This window comes from Phyllobates terribilis, unplaced genomic scaffold, assembly GCF_046119375.1.
Source record: "Phyllobates terribilis strain yellow unplaced genomic scaffold, ASM4611937v1 Scaffold_9__5_contigs__length_417890890, whole genome shotgun sequence".
NCBI classification, from domain to species: domain Eukaryota; kingdom Metazoa; phylum Chordata; class Amphibia; order Anura; family Dendrobatidae; genus Phyllobates; species Phyllobates terribilis.
In genome coordinates, this window is record NW_027362769.1 from 149317011 (window position 1) to 149337773 (window position 20763).

Sequence of the window (20763 nt, forward strand, 5' to 3'; positions counted from 1 at the left end):
GGTCTATATTAGGAGTAAAGCCGGTTATTATGTGCTAACCATGCACAGTCAACAGCTCAGAGGGACAGCTGTCTGCTTCACCAACATGCGGCCATAATAGTAAATGCTTCCAAGTGATCCCCATACAACTAAGTATACTTACATCCAGGTATTCATCCAAGGCTAATTTGGTAAACTCGAATTGAAGATGGACTCTAAAATTCATGTCTTCTACTGAATGGACTACGATATTTATGAACTGCATACAGGCAACCTGCAAGAAGCCACAGACAGCATTAAAGGGGTTAACTAATTACAGATTCTGCAAAGTGTGCACAAAAGCGTCCTAGTGCATACAATACTCCCATAGATTCTCCACCCATCACCCCTGTCCTAGAACTTAATTTCGATTTTTCTCTTCGTGCCACCCTGGAATATTTTTTTTTTTTTACTTTGGTCGTGAGTGTTGCCATTCATAGAGTAATTCCTTACTGTCCCTTTAAGATTGGCCATGTCATACCGCCAGGTGGGTGTTTGTATATGGATATCCATAAAAATTAGACGAAAAATGGGGAACTTGTCAATTTCGAGAGGATCTGAAATGGCGTTTTTTTGTTTCTCAGTTTTAATGAAGGGAGCGATGCGCCAAATTTATTAAGAGGCGTGCGCCACCGCCGGAAATGTACAAAGGAGGCGTACCAAACCTCTGGAATCAAAATCATGTACATTTCGAAGAGTCATTTTTCTGCAATTAAAAAAAAAAGTTAACTTTTTTGCAGTTTGGCGCCTCGTGACAATTTTTTACGCGGCCGTGATTAGCCAAGCAAGCCAAGGTTTTAGCGAGGAGATTCACAAATTACAACTTTTTAGAAAAAGAAAGTCACAAACTCACTCAATTAAAGTCGGTGGCGTAACAAAAATGGAGTAACACTTTTAGACGTAGGTGTAATATCTTAAGAAAAGCCAAAAATATCAAAGATCATGGGAAGCTCTGGTTTAAAAACACCAAAAGTTGCTACATTTTTTGCACAAGTTCATGTTTCACAAAAATTTGAAACTTAATGGAAGTTTCCTGGCGTAAATTGCTTGATGAATTCCCCCTAAAAGTCAAACTTTTGCTTCATTTTTTGGCGCACAGCATTTAGCCTCTTTCCGCTAAACCGTGCTCCCTTTCTTCAAAGTGACGCCCACTTGTTGGAAAAGGCACAAATGGTGTATAAAACACGTAATTATGGTACTAGTCAAGGAATTTTGGTGCAATTTTTGCCAGAATTCTGGCGCATTTAACTTAATAAGTCTCCTATTTAAGAGTTTCATACAAAACTATGTCTACCTTTGACCTCACTGTATACAGATCCATACATTGAACGCAATATTAAGTTGTATGCTGCCAGCTCCCCCTAGTGGTGACTGCAGTCAGACAGAAATTTATCCTATTGTGTTTGAATGGGAGATTTTCAGCTCTGTCTGGAGTTCCCTACAAGTGAATATGTCCACAATACGAGATTAGGATCAATAGGGGTTGCATTAGCATGACATAAACATTAATTATGGGATAATCCCTGTCAGTAGTGCTGCAGACCGTGCAGTGATTACAGACGGGGTTGTTTCTTCTGACAGATTTGGTAGAAATCTAGATTTTCCTGCAGGCTGTTTGTGTATTCTCTACTCAGATGTAATTCTGATAATAAAATAGGACGTGGAAATGTCCATATAAAAGTGTATTTCATATTTATGGTCCATAAAGGGTTAAGCAGATGTCACATCCTTTATCATAGGTCATACGAGGACAGTATTGTCGGTATACACATCCTCCTAAATAATAATGTGGCAGAACGTTCGTTCTTGATGGTGCTGATGACCTTAACATTTTTCCTTGTTGGCTTCTGCCTTCATAAGATCCAGAACCAGTAAAGTTCATCTCGAGGTAACAGCTTCTTTTGACGTTAACGACTATTCCTCACAGACGTATCATTAATTCCTAATCTATTGTTTTTCATCATCCAGGTGTTTGAGGCCTGAAGCACAATTCTTAAGCTAACAGTATCAGAGGAGACAGCTGACATTTTTAAAGGGATTTTCCAGGATCAGGAGGAAAAGTTTTTGTTTTTTTTTACAGAAACAGAGCAACTCTTGTCTATGGGCTATGGCTGATACAGCATCTCCAATACTGTAATAGAAGAAGAGTAACCCTAGGAAGGAAAGGGGGAACCCTTTTTTAAACCTAAGACAACCCCTTTAAAGAGGACCTGTCACTTGCCATAAATATGTAATTTTTTTACCTGGTGTAAATGCCGCTGTTCTCCTGAATCCGGCGATGTTTTTCTTTTGTTCCTACGCCTTTACATGCCTGAGATATGGCCTTTTTTCTCCTTGTATATAAATCTTTTATTGTAACACAAGTGGGCGTGGTCATGAGTGTTTCTCTGTGGATCTCGCCCCCTTGGCTAACATATTTACTGTATATGCAAGGAAGAATGGGCTATATCTCAGGAACGGAGAGGCGCAGGAACAAAAGAGAAACATCGCCGGATTCAGGAGAACAGCGGCATTTACATCGAGTTAAAAAAATACATACTGATGATGGTTGATAAGTTCTCTTTAAAGGGCAACTTTCAGTCTACTTTATATCTTAGGTACCATGTATAAGTACATGAGATGCGGGTTCCAGAGGCGGTAGCCACGGTTATGTCCAGAATGAGGCTCCCTTGACACCAAACCAGCCCGGTGAAGTGGCTGCTGACCTTCGCATGCAAATGGAGAATGAATGGAAAAGTGGTCAGGCATGTGAGTTGATCTCTACATCAACTTGGAAGTTAGCTGAGAAGCAAGCATGCAGCTTGTGTGTCTCCCAAAGAGAGACACAACCATGCCGGGCCAACTCTCCATTCTTCTATCAGCTCACCAGACGAGATAGGAGTCAATGGTCCCCTATTCTGGAGATGAGTGCGAGTTCCAGAGGTGGAAACCAAATCCATAGATGTCGAAGATTAGACTACTCCCTTCGAAGCTTAAAAGTGGATAGGGTTTATATAAGCATTGGGTTAAGGGGTGACTTGAACACCCTTTTTTGCCACCCGGTTGAGGTGAGGCTTAAACATTTCCAGAAATGTTGGCGACGATGATATCGCCATATCCAATGGGGTCTGACGGTAGTGTTCCAGTGGTAGTAAGGAGCAGGGGAAGTAACTACATGGGAAATAATCCGCCAGTCAGGATCTGTGAGAAGAAAGGGCACATCCTCTTTAGGAGCTGTGATGGCCGCCGTTAAGAATATGAACATAAATTGAGTTGTTAAATTTTGATAAGTTAGATATTAAAGTAGTTATCCAGTCACAATATATCATCACTATCACCCGGCACCTTCACCGATCAGCTGTTCTGCAGCACCCGGCAGGGGCTGCTACACATTAAATAGAACCAACCACACAGCATATAACGGCTGATCAGTGAGGGAGCCGGGTGTCGCACCACCACCGATCTGATATCGCTAGTCTATACTAAGGATACGTCATCAATATATTGTGACCAGACAACCACTTTAATGATTTTCTCCTGTTTTTATTTTCAGCTCCTTTGCAAATTACGTTTCTCAAGGGTAACAAGACAGCAAAAAAATATGGTGTGGTGTAATTCAGCAATCTTGCAGCCTCATACTTTCTTCATTTTTGTTCATAGCTTTGTACTAACAGACATTTTTTTTTAGGTTAGCCAGAAGTAGAAGGAAGCGAGAAGAAAAGAGAAGGACGCATGACTGCAGGATCAGACTACTCGTAGTTTGTTTGTTGTCTGTTACCGTGGAGACACATTGTCTGCATGAGAACAGCACAAACAAATCGCGAGAATTTTTTTTTTATTTGCGCCTATTAAAAAAAGATCACTTCATTTGTACTGTAAATTTATTGGGATAATTAATTAAAATTATTTGTGACGTTGCCCTTCAGTCCCTCTCAGCCTTTTTTACCGAAGCGAAGCTGAAGAAGCGGGGATTGTGACACCTGCATGTAAGCTGCTGTGTCTGCACAAGAAAGGGGCCGCGACATCACAGCGATGGCTGCAGTCCCTTCATTCTACTGATCAGTGGGGTTCAACTAGCAACATTCATACACGGGTGACCGATTCCAAGGAAAGGTCAGCACCAATAGAAAGCCGGAATGAAGGACGGGTTGTGATCGCTGCAGTCATAAGAAGGGGAAGCCAGGATACCGATGGGGCCAGCGGCACAGGTACAGAGGGGCCGTGGGGGGCTGGTATGTATGTTTTTTATTTTAGGACCATCATGGGCCCATCTTTTAAGCTAATAAAACGTTGGGGTTATCCACCTATGAGGACAATTTTCTTTGTATTTGGGACAAAAAAATCATTTTTGCAATAGGGTTTCATTAAATATGTAGCACCATATGCCTTCTATAGCCTCTTTGTTGCAGTTGCTGCTGAATGAGTTGACTGAGAATCCGTCAGGGAGTTCATTTTGACAGTCTGATGGCGAGCTTGTGAATCTTATCTGTCTTTTTTCTGAGCTCCTCTCAGAAGATTTATGACCACAGACCACATCTAAGTTGAAAATGCAGGGAAATCACAGACCACATCAAAGTTGAAAATGCAGGGAAACAAAAGAGTGTGTAAAAGCCAAGGGGTGCAAAATTTTTACTGAAACCCAATTGCAAAATTGATTTTTAGTTCAAAACACAAGCATTTAAGTTTGTGTCAAAATAATTTAATGGAAATGAGGATGAACGATGAGAACATTACCATGAAATCTATATTGTTGTCTTCATTCCTGAAATGTTCCATGAGCTTCTCGAAGCGTTGTTTCTCTCCACACACCTTGAAGGGCAAAAAGAAAAGAAATTACCATAGATAGAATTGTCAATATATGATGGGAAAATGAAACCATATGACAAGGAGAACGTGTAGGTCTTAAAAATACAAGGTAATAGACACCTGTGTGTCCCTAAAGCGTTGCTTCAGCACTGAGAAATTCCATTCTTAACGTATATGCTAATGAGGCTATAAGTGCATTGGGGGCAGACCGAAGTGTATCAGCCGTCTTCATTCCTCCTTTTATTCACTGAAAGTTTTGTCCTCTGCTGCGTTAGGCGTTTGACCAGAGCTGTCAATCAAGGAGAGGAGATTGGTGCCAGGTGGGGAGTAATGAAGAAGACTGACGCACCCAATGCACTTCCAGACTCATTAGCGTATTCTTTCGAAACAGGATTTCTCAGGGCTGGAGCAGCACATTGAAGCCACGCAGGTATCCATAACCTTTTATTTACAAGACGGACACTGCCTGTATTACTAATAATAATAATAAGTGATGTGATTTATTAATTATTAAAAATAAAAAAATAATGATAAAACTACTACTACTACTACTACTACTACTACTACTACTACTACTACTAATACTACTACTACTACTACTAATAATAATAATAAATCACAACAAAAATAATAATAATAATAATAATAATAATAATAATAAATAATAGTGGTGATAATTCTACTACTACTATTACTACTACTACAAAAAAAAAAAAAAATACATAAAAAATAAAAAAAATAAAAAACTTGCAACAAAAATAAAAATGATTAATAATAATAATAATAGTAATATAGTAATAATAAACAGTTAATATTACAGTGATATAACATTTTCTTACCATCTATGGAAAAAATTAAAGCATAAAAAAAAATCTGTCACAAGTCTCCAAGGCCAATAATAATTTACCGTATATATAAAAAAAATCTATAAAGAGACGCTGACACACAAACAAGTTCCTATTTTCTAACAAAGGAAAAATCCAAGGCGAGCTCCTATATTTAAAGCACATGACAGTGTGACAACACTTAACCATAAAACAAAAAATTCCCCAGGGTATTTTTGTGTGGTTACCACGGAGATGCCACTTATCTCATGCAAATAACTCTATTTTAATTAAAATATAGAAGGAACCATTGGAGACCCGTTCTCCCAACCCTACCAGGTTCAAAAAGTCATCCAGGATCCATCATATTTTAACTTTCAATGCATTTATGATTTAATATTTTATTTTTAATTATATTTTATGGTTTTATTATAAATTCTAATCATGTATTATTTTATTTAATAACATATTTTATTCTTTTCTTTTTTTTTTTTTATAATTATCTTATGTTTTTTTTATGATATATTCTAATCATGTATTATATTATTTAATAATGTTTTTTTATTCTCTATGCTTGCTTTTTTATAATTATATATTATGATTTTTTTTTAGTCCTATAAATCATTATCAATAACTTAAATCTCCAAGATTTCAATTTCAGGAGGAAACTACAATAAACCCTTAAGAACATGAGCCTTCTCCTTGGACTACGGGAAATGTGGGATTATGTTTTTTTTTACCTCCTTGAAGTTATCAAATGCTGATAAAATAATTTCATGTCCTCCTCGGACAAGGCAGACGGCTGCGAGCAGCTCTAAAACAAGTGCTTTTGTTCTGTAGGGGAAAAAAAAGGAAAAAAGGAGAAAAAAAATCAATATAAATAATACAATAAATCAGCCCACTTCCCTTACTGCAGCACAACGAACTGGGAAATTTTCTGCCCTTCAAGATGATAGGACAGGAATAACAGAAGAGCAATACAAAAGAGAGTTGTGCTCCGAAATTATTTAATGGGGGGGGATGTGGGGAGGTGGACAGTTGACAGGTACCCCTTTAAGTGACCTTAAAAGGTTTTTCCACTCTTTAAAAAAAAAAAATTGTCTGTCCTCTGCTCCAGCGCTGACAATCCTACATTTTCTTCCAGACCAGAACAGATGACATCCTGACCACCGGTCATCCGACATCCCAGGATTATGCTAATGACACTCGGCTCAAACTCCGATCAGAGTTTGAGCCCAGTGTCAGTTTACTGTGATCCGATTCTCTCAGGTATCACAGGTGTTGAGAAGACGGAAAACTTAATCTCTCCATCTTCTTCATTGTCTGTATCCACGGAAATCGGACTGCACTCGGATGACATCCGAGTGCAGTCCGATGTTTTACAAGCACCCATAAACATGAATGGTTGCGTGTGATTCGATTTGCGGAGCCAAGATTTTTTTCTTAAAGGGGTATTCCCATCTCCAAGGTCCTATGCCAATATGTAGTAGGTGTAATAATAATAATAATAATAATATTAGAAAATACCTCCAATTAGAAATGTAGTATAGTTTTTCTGATTCGCTATGTCTCTTTGCTCATGTACAGGCATTGCAGGACCTTAGGTATCCATTGTTATGATGACTGATATAGTGACCGTTAGTTAGCTAGTTGCTGGTGGTCGTAACCATGGATACCTAAGGTCCTGCAATGCCTGCACATGAGCAAAGAGACATAGAGAATCAGAAGAACTATACTACATTTCTAATTGAAGGGATTTTCTAATATTATTTTTAATTGGATATATTTCCTAATATTATTATTATTACACATTGTGATACACTTGTAAGCCTAAATCAGCATGAAAAAAGAAAGGCAGATCTGCGCGGCCCCATAGTTAGAGATGAGCGAACCCGAACTTAAAAGTTCGGGATTTGTACCGGACACTGAGTGTTCGGTGAAAACTTTGAACAAAGACTTCTCCCAGAAGTTCGTTCTAATGCTCAGAGCTCCGGGGAAAGTCCAGGGGAGAGAGAGAATTTTCCAGTTCCAAAGTTCGGGTCCCCAACTGTTTTCAATGGAGTTTGGGTTCTGCTTCAAGTTCGGATATAATTCTGGTACCCGAACATAACTTTGGACTAACATTCGGGTTGCATACCAGACCCCGAACTTGCACGGGTCCGCTCATCCCTACTCATAGTATAACATCGGTCCGAGTGCTATCTGATAAATCATCGGCCCTGTTATATGCTCGTGTGGACGAGCCCTAAGAATGAATTCCCACTCTTAGGTTGTAAAGAAGTATTTTTACCCCCCCCCCCAAAAAAAAATAATAATCATTTTTTATATATCTTGTTGTTCATAGACACAAGTTATCTGACCTAATTTTGCCATATGGAGAATTTCACAACCAAATGTCTAGAAATGAACAGAAGCCATTTGCCTCGATAGGACGGGGACAGACGGAGGTCTTCATGCTACAGGGGACGTCAGGCGCCATGTCCGGAGTAATCGGGAAGCCGCTAGTCTTCACGATCCTCATATAAGCTTGTGTTTAACCCTTTACATTACGCCGGGTCCCAGATTAGATGGCACGGGGGGCTGCGGGAGCAATGATCACCTTGTGGTGCTGATACCTAATACATGAAGACGACTGCAATGGATCTCTACGGGCAGATTGGTAATAAACTCCATTCACAAGAGCAGGAGGAAACAGATTACGGGCACATTTCATTATCCGAGATATCAAATATAGTTATTGGTATCGGCTTTCACCAAGCGTATTTTACATTCGCTGCCGAGCTATTAACGGGAACAGTCAAGGCAGCTATTTCATATGCTCCTGACTCGTCTAGTTTAATAAATTCTTCTATTTCTCATAAAATAACAACCCTACAGCCTTTCGTCTAATACACTGCGCTGTGTTCCTCTGTTATACCTCCTGGTAATAACCCGACAATTGCACGTTACCGTTCCTATGTCTCAATTGGAATATCTAATCGCCATTTTATTTATACATTTCCAGGAGGCATAACAGAGGTACAGTACTGCGCAGAAAAGAAAAGATGCTGCATTTATATTATGGGAAATGCAAATGTTTGATTTAAAAAATATATAAATAAATAATAAGACAAAAAAATGAGACTTCAGACACCTGAACCTGAACAGATAATCTGGCAACATCTTATTCAATTGGTCATTAAATGGAACCCGTCGCCTGATTCATGCTGCCCAGCTCTGCTGCAGGTGATTGACAGATCTCTCCAAATAGCGAGAAACCTGTCAATCACCTCTAGCAGCGCTGGGATCTTTAACGTACATCATATCTCGTGTCCCTGCCGAGCCCGCATCTTTCCCCGCACTTGGCTGATTTAATCAGCTTCTAACAGCCGTGGATGGAGCGGTGCTCTGCCCACGGCTGTTAACCAGTTAAATCTCGATCACTAATAGTGGGATTTAACACGCACCGGCTGGAAGCATGCCACATATCCCGCCCATCGGCCCTCCTCTCATGTGATCGCGGGGCGCCGATTGGTTATCATAACAGCCAAGGTTCTGCAGAAGACCCCCGTGCCTGTCACTATGATACTCCTGTGAACGCCGGCTTGTGGCCGGCATTCATAGGAGATCATTATTTTTGTCATACATAGCAGTGCTGAAGCACAAGCGTTTGGATGATCACAGTTTCGAGTCTCCTAAGGGGACTATTAAATAAAGTGAAAAAAAAAAAAGTTATTAACCCCTTAACAACGGGTTATTAGTACACACATTTGGCCTCCCCCCTGTTCAGTGAGGGCTGCTGCACTGAGCCCTCACTGAACAGAGCACATGTCAGCTGATTCTTACAGCTGACATGTGCCCGCAACAGCCGCGGGTGGAATCGCGATCCACCCGCAGCTGTTAACATGTTAAATGCCGCTGTCAATCTTCGACAGCGGCATTTATCGCGCGCTTCCTGGAAGTGCGTCCTAAGCCCCGCCCACCGGCGACCCCGTCACGTGATCACGGGTCACGATGGGTGGGCATGACAACCCAGGGTCTGCAGCAGACGCCTGTGGTTGTCATGATCTGGTCGCTATGAGCGCCACCTAGTGGTCGGCACTCATAGCACAGGACCATTTCTGCTGCATGCAGGGGATCTGCTCGTCCCCTGTATGTAGCAGAGACGATCAGACAGTTGCTGCTTCTAGTCTCCTATGGAGACTATTGAAGCAAGCAAAAAGTGAAAAAAAAAAGTTTTTAAAAATATAAAAAAAATAAAAAAAATATAAAAGTTTAAATCACCCCCCTTTCACCCCATTCAAAATAAAATAATACTAAAAAAAACCCACATAGACATATTTGGTATCGCCGTGTTCAGAATCGCCCGATCTATCAATATAAAAAAAGAATTAATCCGATTGGTAAACGGCGTAACGAGAGAAAAATTCTAAACGCCAGAATTACGTTTTTTGGTCCCCGCAACATTGCAATAAAATGCAATAAAGGGCGATCAAAACATCGTATCTACCCCAAAATGGTATCAATAAAAACTTCAGCTTGGCGCGCAAAAAATAAGCCCTCACCCAGCCCCATATCCCAAAAAGTGGAGACGCTACGGGTCTTAGAAAATGGCGCTATTTTTTTTTTAAACAAATTTTGGAATTTTTTTTCACCACTTAAATAAAAAAGAACCTATACATGTTTGGTGTCTACGAACTCGTAATGACCTGTAGAATAAGAAGGGCAGGTCAGTTTTACCATTCAGTGAACGTGGTAAAAAATAAATAAATAAATAACTGTGGTATTGCACTTTTTTTGCAATTTCACCGCACTTGGAATTTTTTTCCCGTTTTCCCGTACAGGATATGGTAAAACTAGTAATGGCGTTGAAAAGTACAACTTGTCCTGCAAAAAATAAGCCCTCACACGGCCATATTGACCAAAAAATAAAAACGCTATGGCTCTGGGAACAAGGGGAGCAAAAAACGAAAATGCAAAAACGGAAAATGCTCCGGGGCTTAAGGGGTTAAACAAAATATGAAAAAAGTAAAAAAAAAAGCCCAAAAGTTCAAATCATCGCCCTTTTCCTTCACTGAAAATAAAACAATTTAAAAAATACACATATTTCGAATCACTGCATTCAGAAATGTCCGATCTATCAAAATATAAAATAAATTAATTTGATCGGTAAATGGCGTAACGAGAAAAAAAATCTAAACGCCAGAATAACTTTTAACAAGCGATCAAAACGTTGTATCTACCCCAAAATGGTATCAATATAAACGTCAGCTCGTCGCGCAAAAAAATAAGACCTCACTCAGCCCCAGATCCCGAAAAATGGAGACGCTATGGGTCTCGAAAAAATGGCGGCAAAAATAAATACATTTTTTTTTTTTTTTTTTTTTACAAATTTCCAAATTTTTTTCACCACTTAAATAAAAAAAAATTTATACATGTTTGGTATCTGCTTACTGGTACTGACCTGCGGAATCATATTACCAGGTCAGTTTTACCATAGAGGGAACATGGTAAATAAATTTTTTTTTTTAATTATGGAATTGCACTTTTTTTGCAATTTAATTGCACTTGGAATTTTTTTCGTGTTTTCCAGTACGTTATATGGTAATATAAATGGTGTCTTTCAAAAGTAGAACTTGTCTCACAAAAAACAAGCCCTCACATGGCCATATTAACTGAAAAATAAAAAAAGTTATGGCTCTGGGAAGAAGAGGAGGAAAAAAAACAAACAGAAAATCTCTGGGTAGTGAAGGGGTTAAGGAAATATACCTGACTGCAATCCTGCGGCGGGCTCTGATTCATGCTCCCCATGGTTTGGGCAGCATGAATCAGGTGACATGTCCCTAAGTAGGGCCACCTAAGTAGTCTTGAATGCTGACTGCAGACTCCAGGATCCTCATCATCCTCATCTTCACCACTATTCAGATGTAGCAGAGCTGAGACTGTGATCTAATGTCACTACACCCGAATTATACAGAATTATCTTGTATCCTGATCGCTTTAGGTGCATTGTGCCTTTGAATAGACCAGAAATGCTCACCTTGGGTTTTTATTGTTCAGACTTAGTGCAATTTCATTGACGGCATGCGGATGGGACATGACCATGTTGAAACCATACTGCAGAAAGCAGAAAAAAAAAATATTCTGTTATAAATTGTGGAAAATTATAAAACCGTTCATTGGGGCACTGCATACTGCTTTATTATTGAGTTCAATGTATACTCTGTATGCAGCGAGCGCCATAACTCCCCCTTGTGGTGACCAGAAGCAGACAATGTTATTTTCTGGCTACACAGCTGATGTGGCGCTATGGCGCACACTTGTGATTCCTTCATGCAGCAACAAAATGTATAAAAATAATTGTAGAGATAAGTGACATTACCTGGTAATTCATGATCGCCCGCAAACACATGACACAGACATGGACGTCGTCCTTTTTACAAACTAATCTTGAATTTTTTAGCGTCCGTCTACTGGGCAAAGTATTATACCTGCAACACAAAGGTTTAATAGAGTGAACATACATAGTGTATATGCATCTAATGCCTTATTGTAGGGCTGCTCATCTGCGGATATAAAAGTCATTACATCTTAAAGGGAACCTGTCATGTCCTCAAACACTATTAGCCTGCAGATAAAGGGTTAATCTTCAGGTAAATAGAGTTTCAATGCTGTCCAGCCAATGCACTGAAAGCCCAGCTACCGGGAGAAAATTAACTTTATTCCTCTCGGGAGCCGCCGGCTTTCAGTCATAGAGGCGTGAATGAGAAGCTACAGTCACTGCTCATCTGTGTGTGGCGGCTGTAACCATGTACCGGCACTCTGATTGACAGCTCTTTCAGCAGTGCACCTATACAGATCTAGCTGTCAATCAAAGTGCAGGGGGCGTCTTCCAGCTGCCACTCACTGTGTACTGAGCAGTGACTGAAGACGCGCCTCTATGACTGAAAGCCGGCGGCTCCAGGGAGGAATAAAGTTCAATTCCTCCCGTTAGCCATGTTTCCAGTACAGCAGCCGGGCAGCAGTACTTACCCTTCCCGGGTCCAGCACTGTGTCTATGCCACTGCCCTGGTCTTTCTTGATTAGCTGTAGAGGTGACATCATGTAGACAGCGCTGCAGCCAGTCACTGAGCTCAGTGGCTGCTGAGCTCAGTGACTGGCTGCAACACTGTTGACATGACCTCACCGCTGCAGCCATTCAACAAAGACCAAGGCAGCAGCAACAGAAACATAACAGTGGACCTGGGAAGGGTAAGTAAAGATTCATTTTTATTTTTACACGTAGCTGCACCTACGGGCAAACAACTTATTAAGCCTGTGTTCACATATGCATTGTATCTTCTGTTCTTAGTAGAGACTGCTGGATCCTGAGAGGGAATGAGATCTTTTAAAGCGGATCTGTCATGAGATTTCACAATACAGACTGCATACATTATTAAATAGTTCTCTATCATCTGATGAGGCTGGTGAACTTACTTTGAAAGTCCATTTCAGAATGGCTGCGTAGTTCTGATAATAAAATGAGCATTTTATGAGTCCAGCTATAGAGTGAGAGAAGCTATAAGTCTAAGTGTATTCAGTGTCTGCCCATCCAGCCTGAGTGACAGCTGCAGCTTATACTGAGCAGTGTGAGATCTCAGCAGCTGCAGGGAGAAGGGGCACTGAGGAGAGGTCATTCAGATAGATAGGCAAAGCTTAAGTTTAAACTCTGAAAAAGGATTATACATCTATTCTAACATGGATTTTCATAGTAAGTACTCCAGTCTTGTCAGGTCTAAAAGATCCATTTAATAATGTACGCTCTTTATGCTATAAAATCTGAAAGATCTGCTCTGAATTGGTCGACAACTGCTTTTTGTATCCAACGAGAGGATAATATTTTTCAACCCATGCACAGAAGTTCCTTTTCCCCTCTCCACCTCATCGGGGAGCAGATATGAAGTGGTGCACATCAATACGCCGCCCGGGTATCTGATCTGGCAACGTCGATGGTGGATTTTGATAAACATTGGTCAAAACCAATGATTGGATGGGAAGATACATAACTTACACACATAAATAACGCAGGAATCAGAGTATGGAGGACGGCTGCCGGTGCTCCGCCGCTGTCATGGCTGCACTGATGAATGTCTGCAGGCTGCCTGCGGTTATTGTCTGTCAGGGCACCGGAAATAACTTAAGTGTCATAATGCTACATAAGCCCAGTAATTACTGGAGACATTTGATTCACGCTGACAGTTATCTGTGAGCGCTTCCAAGCTCGAGGATCATTTGCCTTTAAGAGGAAAAAGCTACGAGTATTGTAAAAAGGAACGACGTCCACATATTCTACTTAGCTTTGATGACCAGAGCAGCTACAGTACCTGACAACTGGTGCAACTGGCAGAATATAGTATCTGCAACTTAATCTTTGAAGGGATTCTGTCAGCACAAAATGACTGTTCAAACCAAGCACAGATTACTTGGCACACACTTGCTGTGGCCAAACGGTTCAGTGCACCTTCCCACCTACTGGTTTTCCATCTATCTCCATCCATCTTCCACTCCGGGGAAAGAAGGAGATTGACGCAAAACAAGTAGATGGAACAGTGCAATGAGCGCCTGTGCTTGGTTTGAACCAGGTGCGTAACGATCGCGGTTGCTGAGTGTGCGATCATGATTGGGCTGGTGTAGGAGGCGTCCCACTGATACCAGTGGTTTTTTCAGCTGGCTGTACGTCCAAAGATGCAGAGTTAGCTGAAATGTATTGCAGCGCACTGCAATAAACACAGCCAGCCAATCAGAGGCTGGAATCGGACGTCGGCGTGCTGGCCACGGGCGGCGCGTGGCAGTGACATCATGCGCTGCCCATCGCTTGAACGCTGAAGTTATTTGCTGGCTTCTGTGCCAGCTATACTGTAGAAGAAGATGCTGCACATCATGGGAGTAGAGGACTGTAAGAAGAATCGTTTAATTTTATTTATTTTTTTTACATGTGTTACAAAAAAAAGGAAAACAGAGACATTTTTACTGGACGGGGCCCAGGATGGGGGAGATTATACCAGGAAAGGGAGACATTATACCAGGAAGGGGCACAGGATGGAGGACATTATACCAGGAAAGGAAGACATTATACCAGGAAAGGGAGACATTATACCAGGAAGGGGCCCAGGATGGGAGACATAATATACCAGGATGGGGGACCTATATTACTGGATGGGGGACATTATACCAGGAAGGGGCCCAGGATGGAGGACATTATACCAGGAAAGGGAGACATTATATCAGGAAGGGGCCCAGGATGGAGGACATTATACCAAGAAAAGGGAGAAATTATACCAGCAAGGAGCCCAGGATGGAGAACATTATACCAGGAAAGGGAGATATTATACCAGGAAAGGGAGACATACCAGGAAGGGGCCCAAGATGGAGGACATTATACTAAGAAAAGGGAGCATTATACCAGGAAGGGGTCCAGGATGGAGGACATTATACCAGGAAGGGGCCCAAGATGGAGGACATTATACCAAGAAAAGGGAGACATTATACCAGGAAGGGGCCCAGGATGGAGAACATTATACCAGGAAAGGGAGACATTATACCAGGCAAGGGAGACATTATACCAGGAAGGGCCGAGGATGGAGGACATTATACCAGGAAAGGGAGACATTATACCAAGAAAAGGAAGACATTATACAAGCAAGGGACCCAGGATGGAGAACATTATACCAGGAAAGGTAGACATTATACCAGGAAGGGGCCCAGGATGGGAGACATTATTACAGGATACTATTACACGGGGGGCGAACACGTATGTCTTCGTAGGATCTGGAACGCTATGTGGGCCCATACATCTGACGAACATGCAGGTGGGGCCCAAGTCCAAATTTTGCACCAGGGCCCACTGGACTATAGTTATGCCACTGGTTTGAACAGTCATTTTGTGCTGACAGATTTGATTTAAAGCTCATTTATGTAGATGTTTTTGGCTGGACAAACTAGTGGAAAGTTGGATTTCTTCTGTGATTCTATATTATGTAATAATAAGCGAAATATTTTAGATTTATAGCATTTTTTAAGATATTTACAACATTATTTTATACTACATTAGAAATCTATAATAAAATGAGCATCGATTACTATTTTTAAGGCGCCTTACTGTGTATGTAATGTACTAATCGTCGATCATCTGAGATGTTCGAGCACGTTAATAACTGCTGGCAAAAATGAAGGGTTTTCGTGGGTTAAATTGTGATTTTGCAGCCCTTCGACTGCTGCGTAGAATATCCAGTCACTTACAGCAGCAAAAATTGCCTCCGGCCATATGACATCATCCCAACCTTGCCGGCAATGTATTCCTGTGTCCTCCTGTAACTGCTCATTAGAGAAAACACAGGGCTTGATTATGAACAGATCCAGGGATGTAACCTGACAGCCACAGAGTCTACTGGGACATCATAACAAATAGATAAAAAGCCACTTTTTGGTAGTGGTAGCCCAGATGACCTCAACATTTCCTGCACAATACTCAACTCGGAGGAACTGAGACTAATTAGTTCTTGTTTTGTTGGCAGCTCAGTAGATGACAGCAGACGGGCGGCTGCTATATCGAGCGTGGATATGTGGTTGGAGAAGTTTCCACGATGCTGCAAAAATTACTTCTCTTTTTTTTGGGTTGTTTTTTTTTTCCTATTCTTGTTTTTGGTATTTGCGGAGGAAACTTCAGACTTCCTTATTATAATTGACCCTCCGCTACTGTAGAAAAATTGTCATTTTTCTGAGCGAGCTTTTTGCTGAAATTCAGCTGTACCGCCAGGTAAGGAGAATGGATGGTGGGTAGTGTTGAGCATTCCGATACTGTAATATCGGGTATCGGCCGATATTTGCGGTATCGGAATTCCGATACTTAATTCCGATACTTTTACAATATCGGATACCGGAATCGGAAGTTCCCATAATGCCTGCGCTCTGCAGTGTCTGTGAAGGATGACAAGTTGGATGGCAGCGCGATCCAGCCTGTCATCAGAATGCCATCCCAGCGGGGGAGAATTCTCCTGATTGTTTAAAAGCCGGCGGGCGGTATAAAGCCGCCGGCTTTTAAACAATCACACAGCCCCATACTGCTTCCCCGCAGCCTCCCACCCCGATCCTCCGCTCCCCTCGCCACCTCCCATCCCGATCGTAAGTTAGGACCGGGCGGGGAGCGCAGCTCCAAGGAGCGGGGAGTGAAGGACCCGGGCGGGGAAGCCGGCAGTGAAAAGACTTCACCGCCGGCTTTCCCGTTCTGTGCTGCGCTTTCCCGCTGGTTATTTCAAATGAACAGCTGAGGTATCAGCTGATGCCGATCAGCTGTTCATTTGAAGTCGCCGCGTTGCCCTCAGAGGGTTCATGTGAGTTCATGCTTGACAGCATGAACTCACATGAACTTTCCCACGGCCGCACAGGTCAGCCACACCCCCCAGACCATCAGCCCGTCATGATTAGTGTGTGTGCGGGGTGTGTGTGCGGGGTGTGTGCGCGATGTTTGTGCGGGGTGTGTGCGGGTGTGTGTGCGGGGTGTGTGTGCGGGGTGTGTGTGCGGGGAGTGTGTGCGGGGTGTGTGTGTGCGGGGTGTGTGTGCGGGTGTGTGTGCGGGGTGTGTGTGCGGGTGTCTGTGCGATGTGTGCGGGTGTGTGCGGTGTGTGTGCGTGCAGGCAGACATAGGCCGATGTGACACTACTACTCCCATCGGCCTATGTCTGTCCCCCGTCCACTCCTGCCAGCAGGATCAGCTCGATGGGAGCAGTAGTTCCCATCAGACTGATCCTGCTATTTAAATTGCCCTACTGTGTCCCCAATAAATGTTAAATACATGTCATTGGTGGCCAGTGGTTACCTAAAAGAAATTAGTTCATACATTACCTGTCCCCGCCGATCGCCACCTAAAATAAAGTAAAAAATAAAAAACTACACCTATACTCACCTAGACACCTAATTCCCCGAAGCCATCGATCTCCTGTAATAAAATAATAAACCACAACCTTATCCTTACCCCTCCGTAGCAGTCCACGAGTGTCCCACGAAGATCTCCAGTTCAGAGCAGCCACATAGAATGTGACCGCTCTGAACCGCTGCCGCCGCTAGAATGACGGGGCCGTAAGGGTTCACCGGAGTTCAGGCAGCGCTGCTCCGGTTAGCTCCTTTACGGCCCTGCTGTATCGTGAGAAATTCCCACGGTACAGCAGTGCCGTAAAGGAGGTCTCCGGAGCTGCGCTGCCTGAATGCACTCCGGTGACCTCAGTCAGTGGCTCCCGCTGCCGGGAGCGGACGTGTTCCCGGCAGCGTGAGCTTACAGCAGCCATGCACAGCTGTCACCATCTCCAGATGTGACAGCTGTGCATGGGAGATCAGCGCAGGAACGTGGACAGGTAACTATTATTTTTAGTAAACTAAGAATTAAATAAAATTGTGTGTTTTATTTCAAATAAATTATTTTTTTCTGGGTGTAGTGTGTGTTTTTTCTTTTTAACACTTTGTAGGTCAGTAATGGGGATGTCTTATAGACGCCCATCATTACTAACCTGGGCTTCATGGCAGCTGGCGCTGACATGAACCCCACCACTATTACCCCCTGCCACCGCACCAGGGCAGCGTGGAAGAGCGAGGCTAAGTGCCAGAGTTGGCGCATCCTATGGATGCGCCATTTCTGGGGCGGCTGACGACTGGTGTTTCTAGCCTGGGAGGGGGCCAATATTCATGGCACCCTTCCTGGGCTATTAATATCAGCCCCCAGCTGTCTGCCTAGCCTTTGCTAGCTATTAAAATAGGGGGGACCCCACGTCATTTTTTTTGGGGGGGTCCCCCATTTTAATAGCTAGTAAAGGCTAGGTATTCAGCTGGGGGCTGATATTAGTAGCCTGGGAAGCTCCGTGGGTTTTACCCCCTTCCCAGGCTTCAAACATCTGCCCCAGCCGTCTGCTTAACCTCCGCTAGAGACTAAAATTATGGGGGATCCCACGCTATTTTTTTTTTTAAATAAATCCATTATTTTAACACTAAATGACATTTGAGGAGTTAATAAAGATGCAGTCCCTAAATTATTATTTATTTTTTAATTAATTTTTCCCAAAACTTTTGACGTGGGCTTCGCCATATTTTTGTATGCCAGCCAGGTACAGCATCCAGCTTCTATGAACGCGCCATTTTCCGGGGCGGCTGCGGACTGCAATTTTCAGCGGGGAGCAGAAAGCTTGGGCCTCCCTGCGCTGCAGATTCCATCCCCCAGCTGCCTAGTTGTACCTGGCTGGACACAAAAATAGGGAGAAGCTCCACGTTTTTTTTTTTTTTAATTATTTCATGACATTCATGGAATAATTAAGAAAAAAAGGGCTTCCCTATATTGTTGTGTCCAACCAGGTACAAATAGGCAGCTGGTGGTTGGGGGCAGCCCGTTCCTGCCTGCTGTACCTGGCTGGACACAAATATAGTGCAAAGCCCCACGTCAATTTTTTTTTAATTATTTCAGGAAATTCATGAAATAATTAAAAAAAAAATTATGTGGGGCTTCGCCCTATATTTGTGTCCAGTCAGGTACAGCAGGCAGGAACGGGCTGCCCCCAACCACCAGCTGCCTATTTGTACCTAGCCGGACACAACAATATAGGGAAGCCCTTTTTTTCTTAATTATTCCATGAATTTCATGAAATAATTTTAAAAAAAAATACGTGGGGCTTCGCCCTGTTTTTGTGTCCAGCCAGGTACAACAAGGCAGCTGGGGGCTGGAATCCGCAGCGCAGGGAGGCCCAAGCTTTCTGGGCCCCACCCGCTGCAAATTGCAGTCCGCAGCCGCCCCGGAAAATGGCGCGTTCATAGAAGCGCCATCTTCTGGCGCTGTACCCAACTCATCCAGGGCCCTGGTGCGGTGGCTCACTGGGTAATAAAGGGGTTAAGGCCAGCTTGGCATTATCAGCTGGCCCTAAGCCCGAAATTCATGGGGTCACGCCAATATTAGACATGACCACCATGAATTTCTAGTAAAGTATTTAAAAAAAACACAAACACCCAGAAAAAAGTCCTTTAATTGAAATAAAGACACAATTCTTTATTGTTCTAAATTAAACCATACTTACCATCACGCCCATTCCAGCTGAAGCCAACGATCTCCTGCAATAAAAGTAAAATAATAAAGCAACCTCATCCTTACCTTTCCATGGTTCCCAGGACAGCTTCAGCTCTGCTACATCGAGATGACAGGCTGGACCGCAGCAGAACGCTGCCATCCAGCCTGTCATCCCGCAGACACTGAGAAGCGCAGGCATGCTTGCGCTCCTCAGTGTCTCGCTGTGACGGCATCCAGATGAGCCGAGGTCATGTCCAATGAACTCAGCTCACCTCATGCACGTCACTGACAGCGTGGGAGAATTCTCACGCTGAAGCGCTGAGTGCAGGAGAATTCTCCCACGCTGTCAGTGACGTACATGAGGTGAGCCGAGTTCATTGTCGGCTCATCTGGATGCCGTCACAGCCAGACACTGAGGAGTGGAAGTATGCCTGCGCTTCTCAGTGTCTGCGGGATGACAGGCTGGATGGCAGCGTTCTGCTGCGGTCCAGCCTGTCATCTCGATGTAGCAGAGCTGGAGCCGTCGTGGGAGCCATGGAAAGGTAAGGATGAGGTTGCTTTATTATTTTTCTTTTATTGCAGGAGATCGTTGGCTTCAGCTGGAATGGGCGTGATGGTAAGTATGGTTTAATTTAGAACAATAAAGAATTGTGTGTTTATTTCAATTAAAGGACTTTTTTCTGGGTGTTTGTGTTTTTTTTAAATACTTTACTAGAAATTCATGGTGGTCATGTCTAATATTGGCGTGACCCCATGAATTTCGGGCTTAGGGCCAGCTGATAATGCCAAGCTGGCCTTAACCCCTTTATTACCCAGTGAGCCACCGCACCAGGGCCCTGGATGAGTTGGGTACAGCGCCAGAAGATGGCGCTTCTATGAACGCGCCATTTTCCGGGGTGGCTGCGGACTGCAATTTGCAGCGGGTGGGGCCCAGAAAGCTTGGGCCTCCCTGCGCTGCAGATTCCAGCCCCCAGCTGCCTAGTTGTACCTGGCTGGACACAAAAATAGGGCGAAGCTCCACGTTTTTTTTTTTTAAATTCATGAAATTCATGGAATAATTAAGAAAAAAAGGGCTTCCCT

The 20763-nt window shown here is 42.9% G+C and overlaps 1 protein-coding gene across 7 annotated transcripts in view; it reads right to left on the reverse strand.

The window, feature by feature from the left end:
• FMNL2 (formin like 2) overlaps window positions 1–20763 on the reverse strand; it is a 235233-nt gene that overhangs the window by 41785 nt on the left and 172685 nt on the right. For all 7 annotated transcript variants that reach the window (XM_073647171.1, XM_073647168.1, XM_073647172.1 and 4 more), the window contains exons 7-11: window positions 11989–12097; window positions 11647–11723; window positions 6368–6461; window positions 4732–4806; window positions 143–253 (exon numbers count right to left, since the gene is read on the reverse strand). In XM_073647171.1, coding sequence (XP_073503272.1) covers window positions 143–253; window positions 4732–4806; window positions 6368–6461; window positions 11647–11723; window positions 11989–12097 — 466 coding nt within the window. The remainder of the gene's footprint in view (window positions 1–142; window positions 254–4731; window positions 4807–6367; window positions 6462–11646; window positions 11724–11988; window positions 12098–20763) is intronic.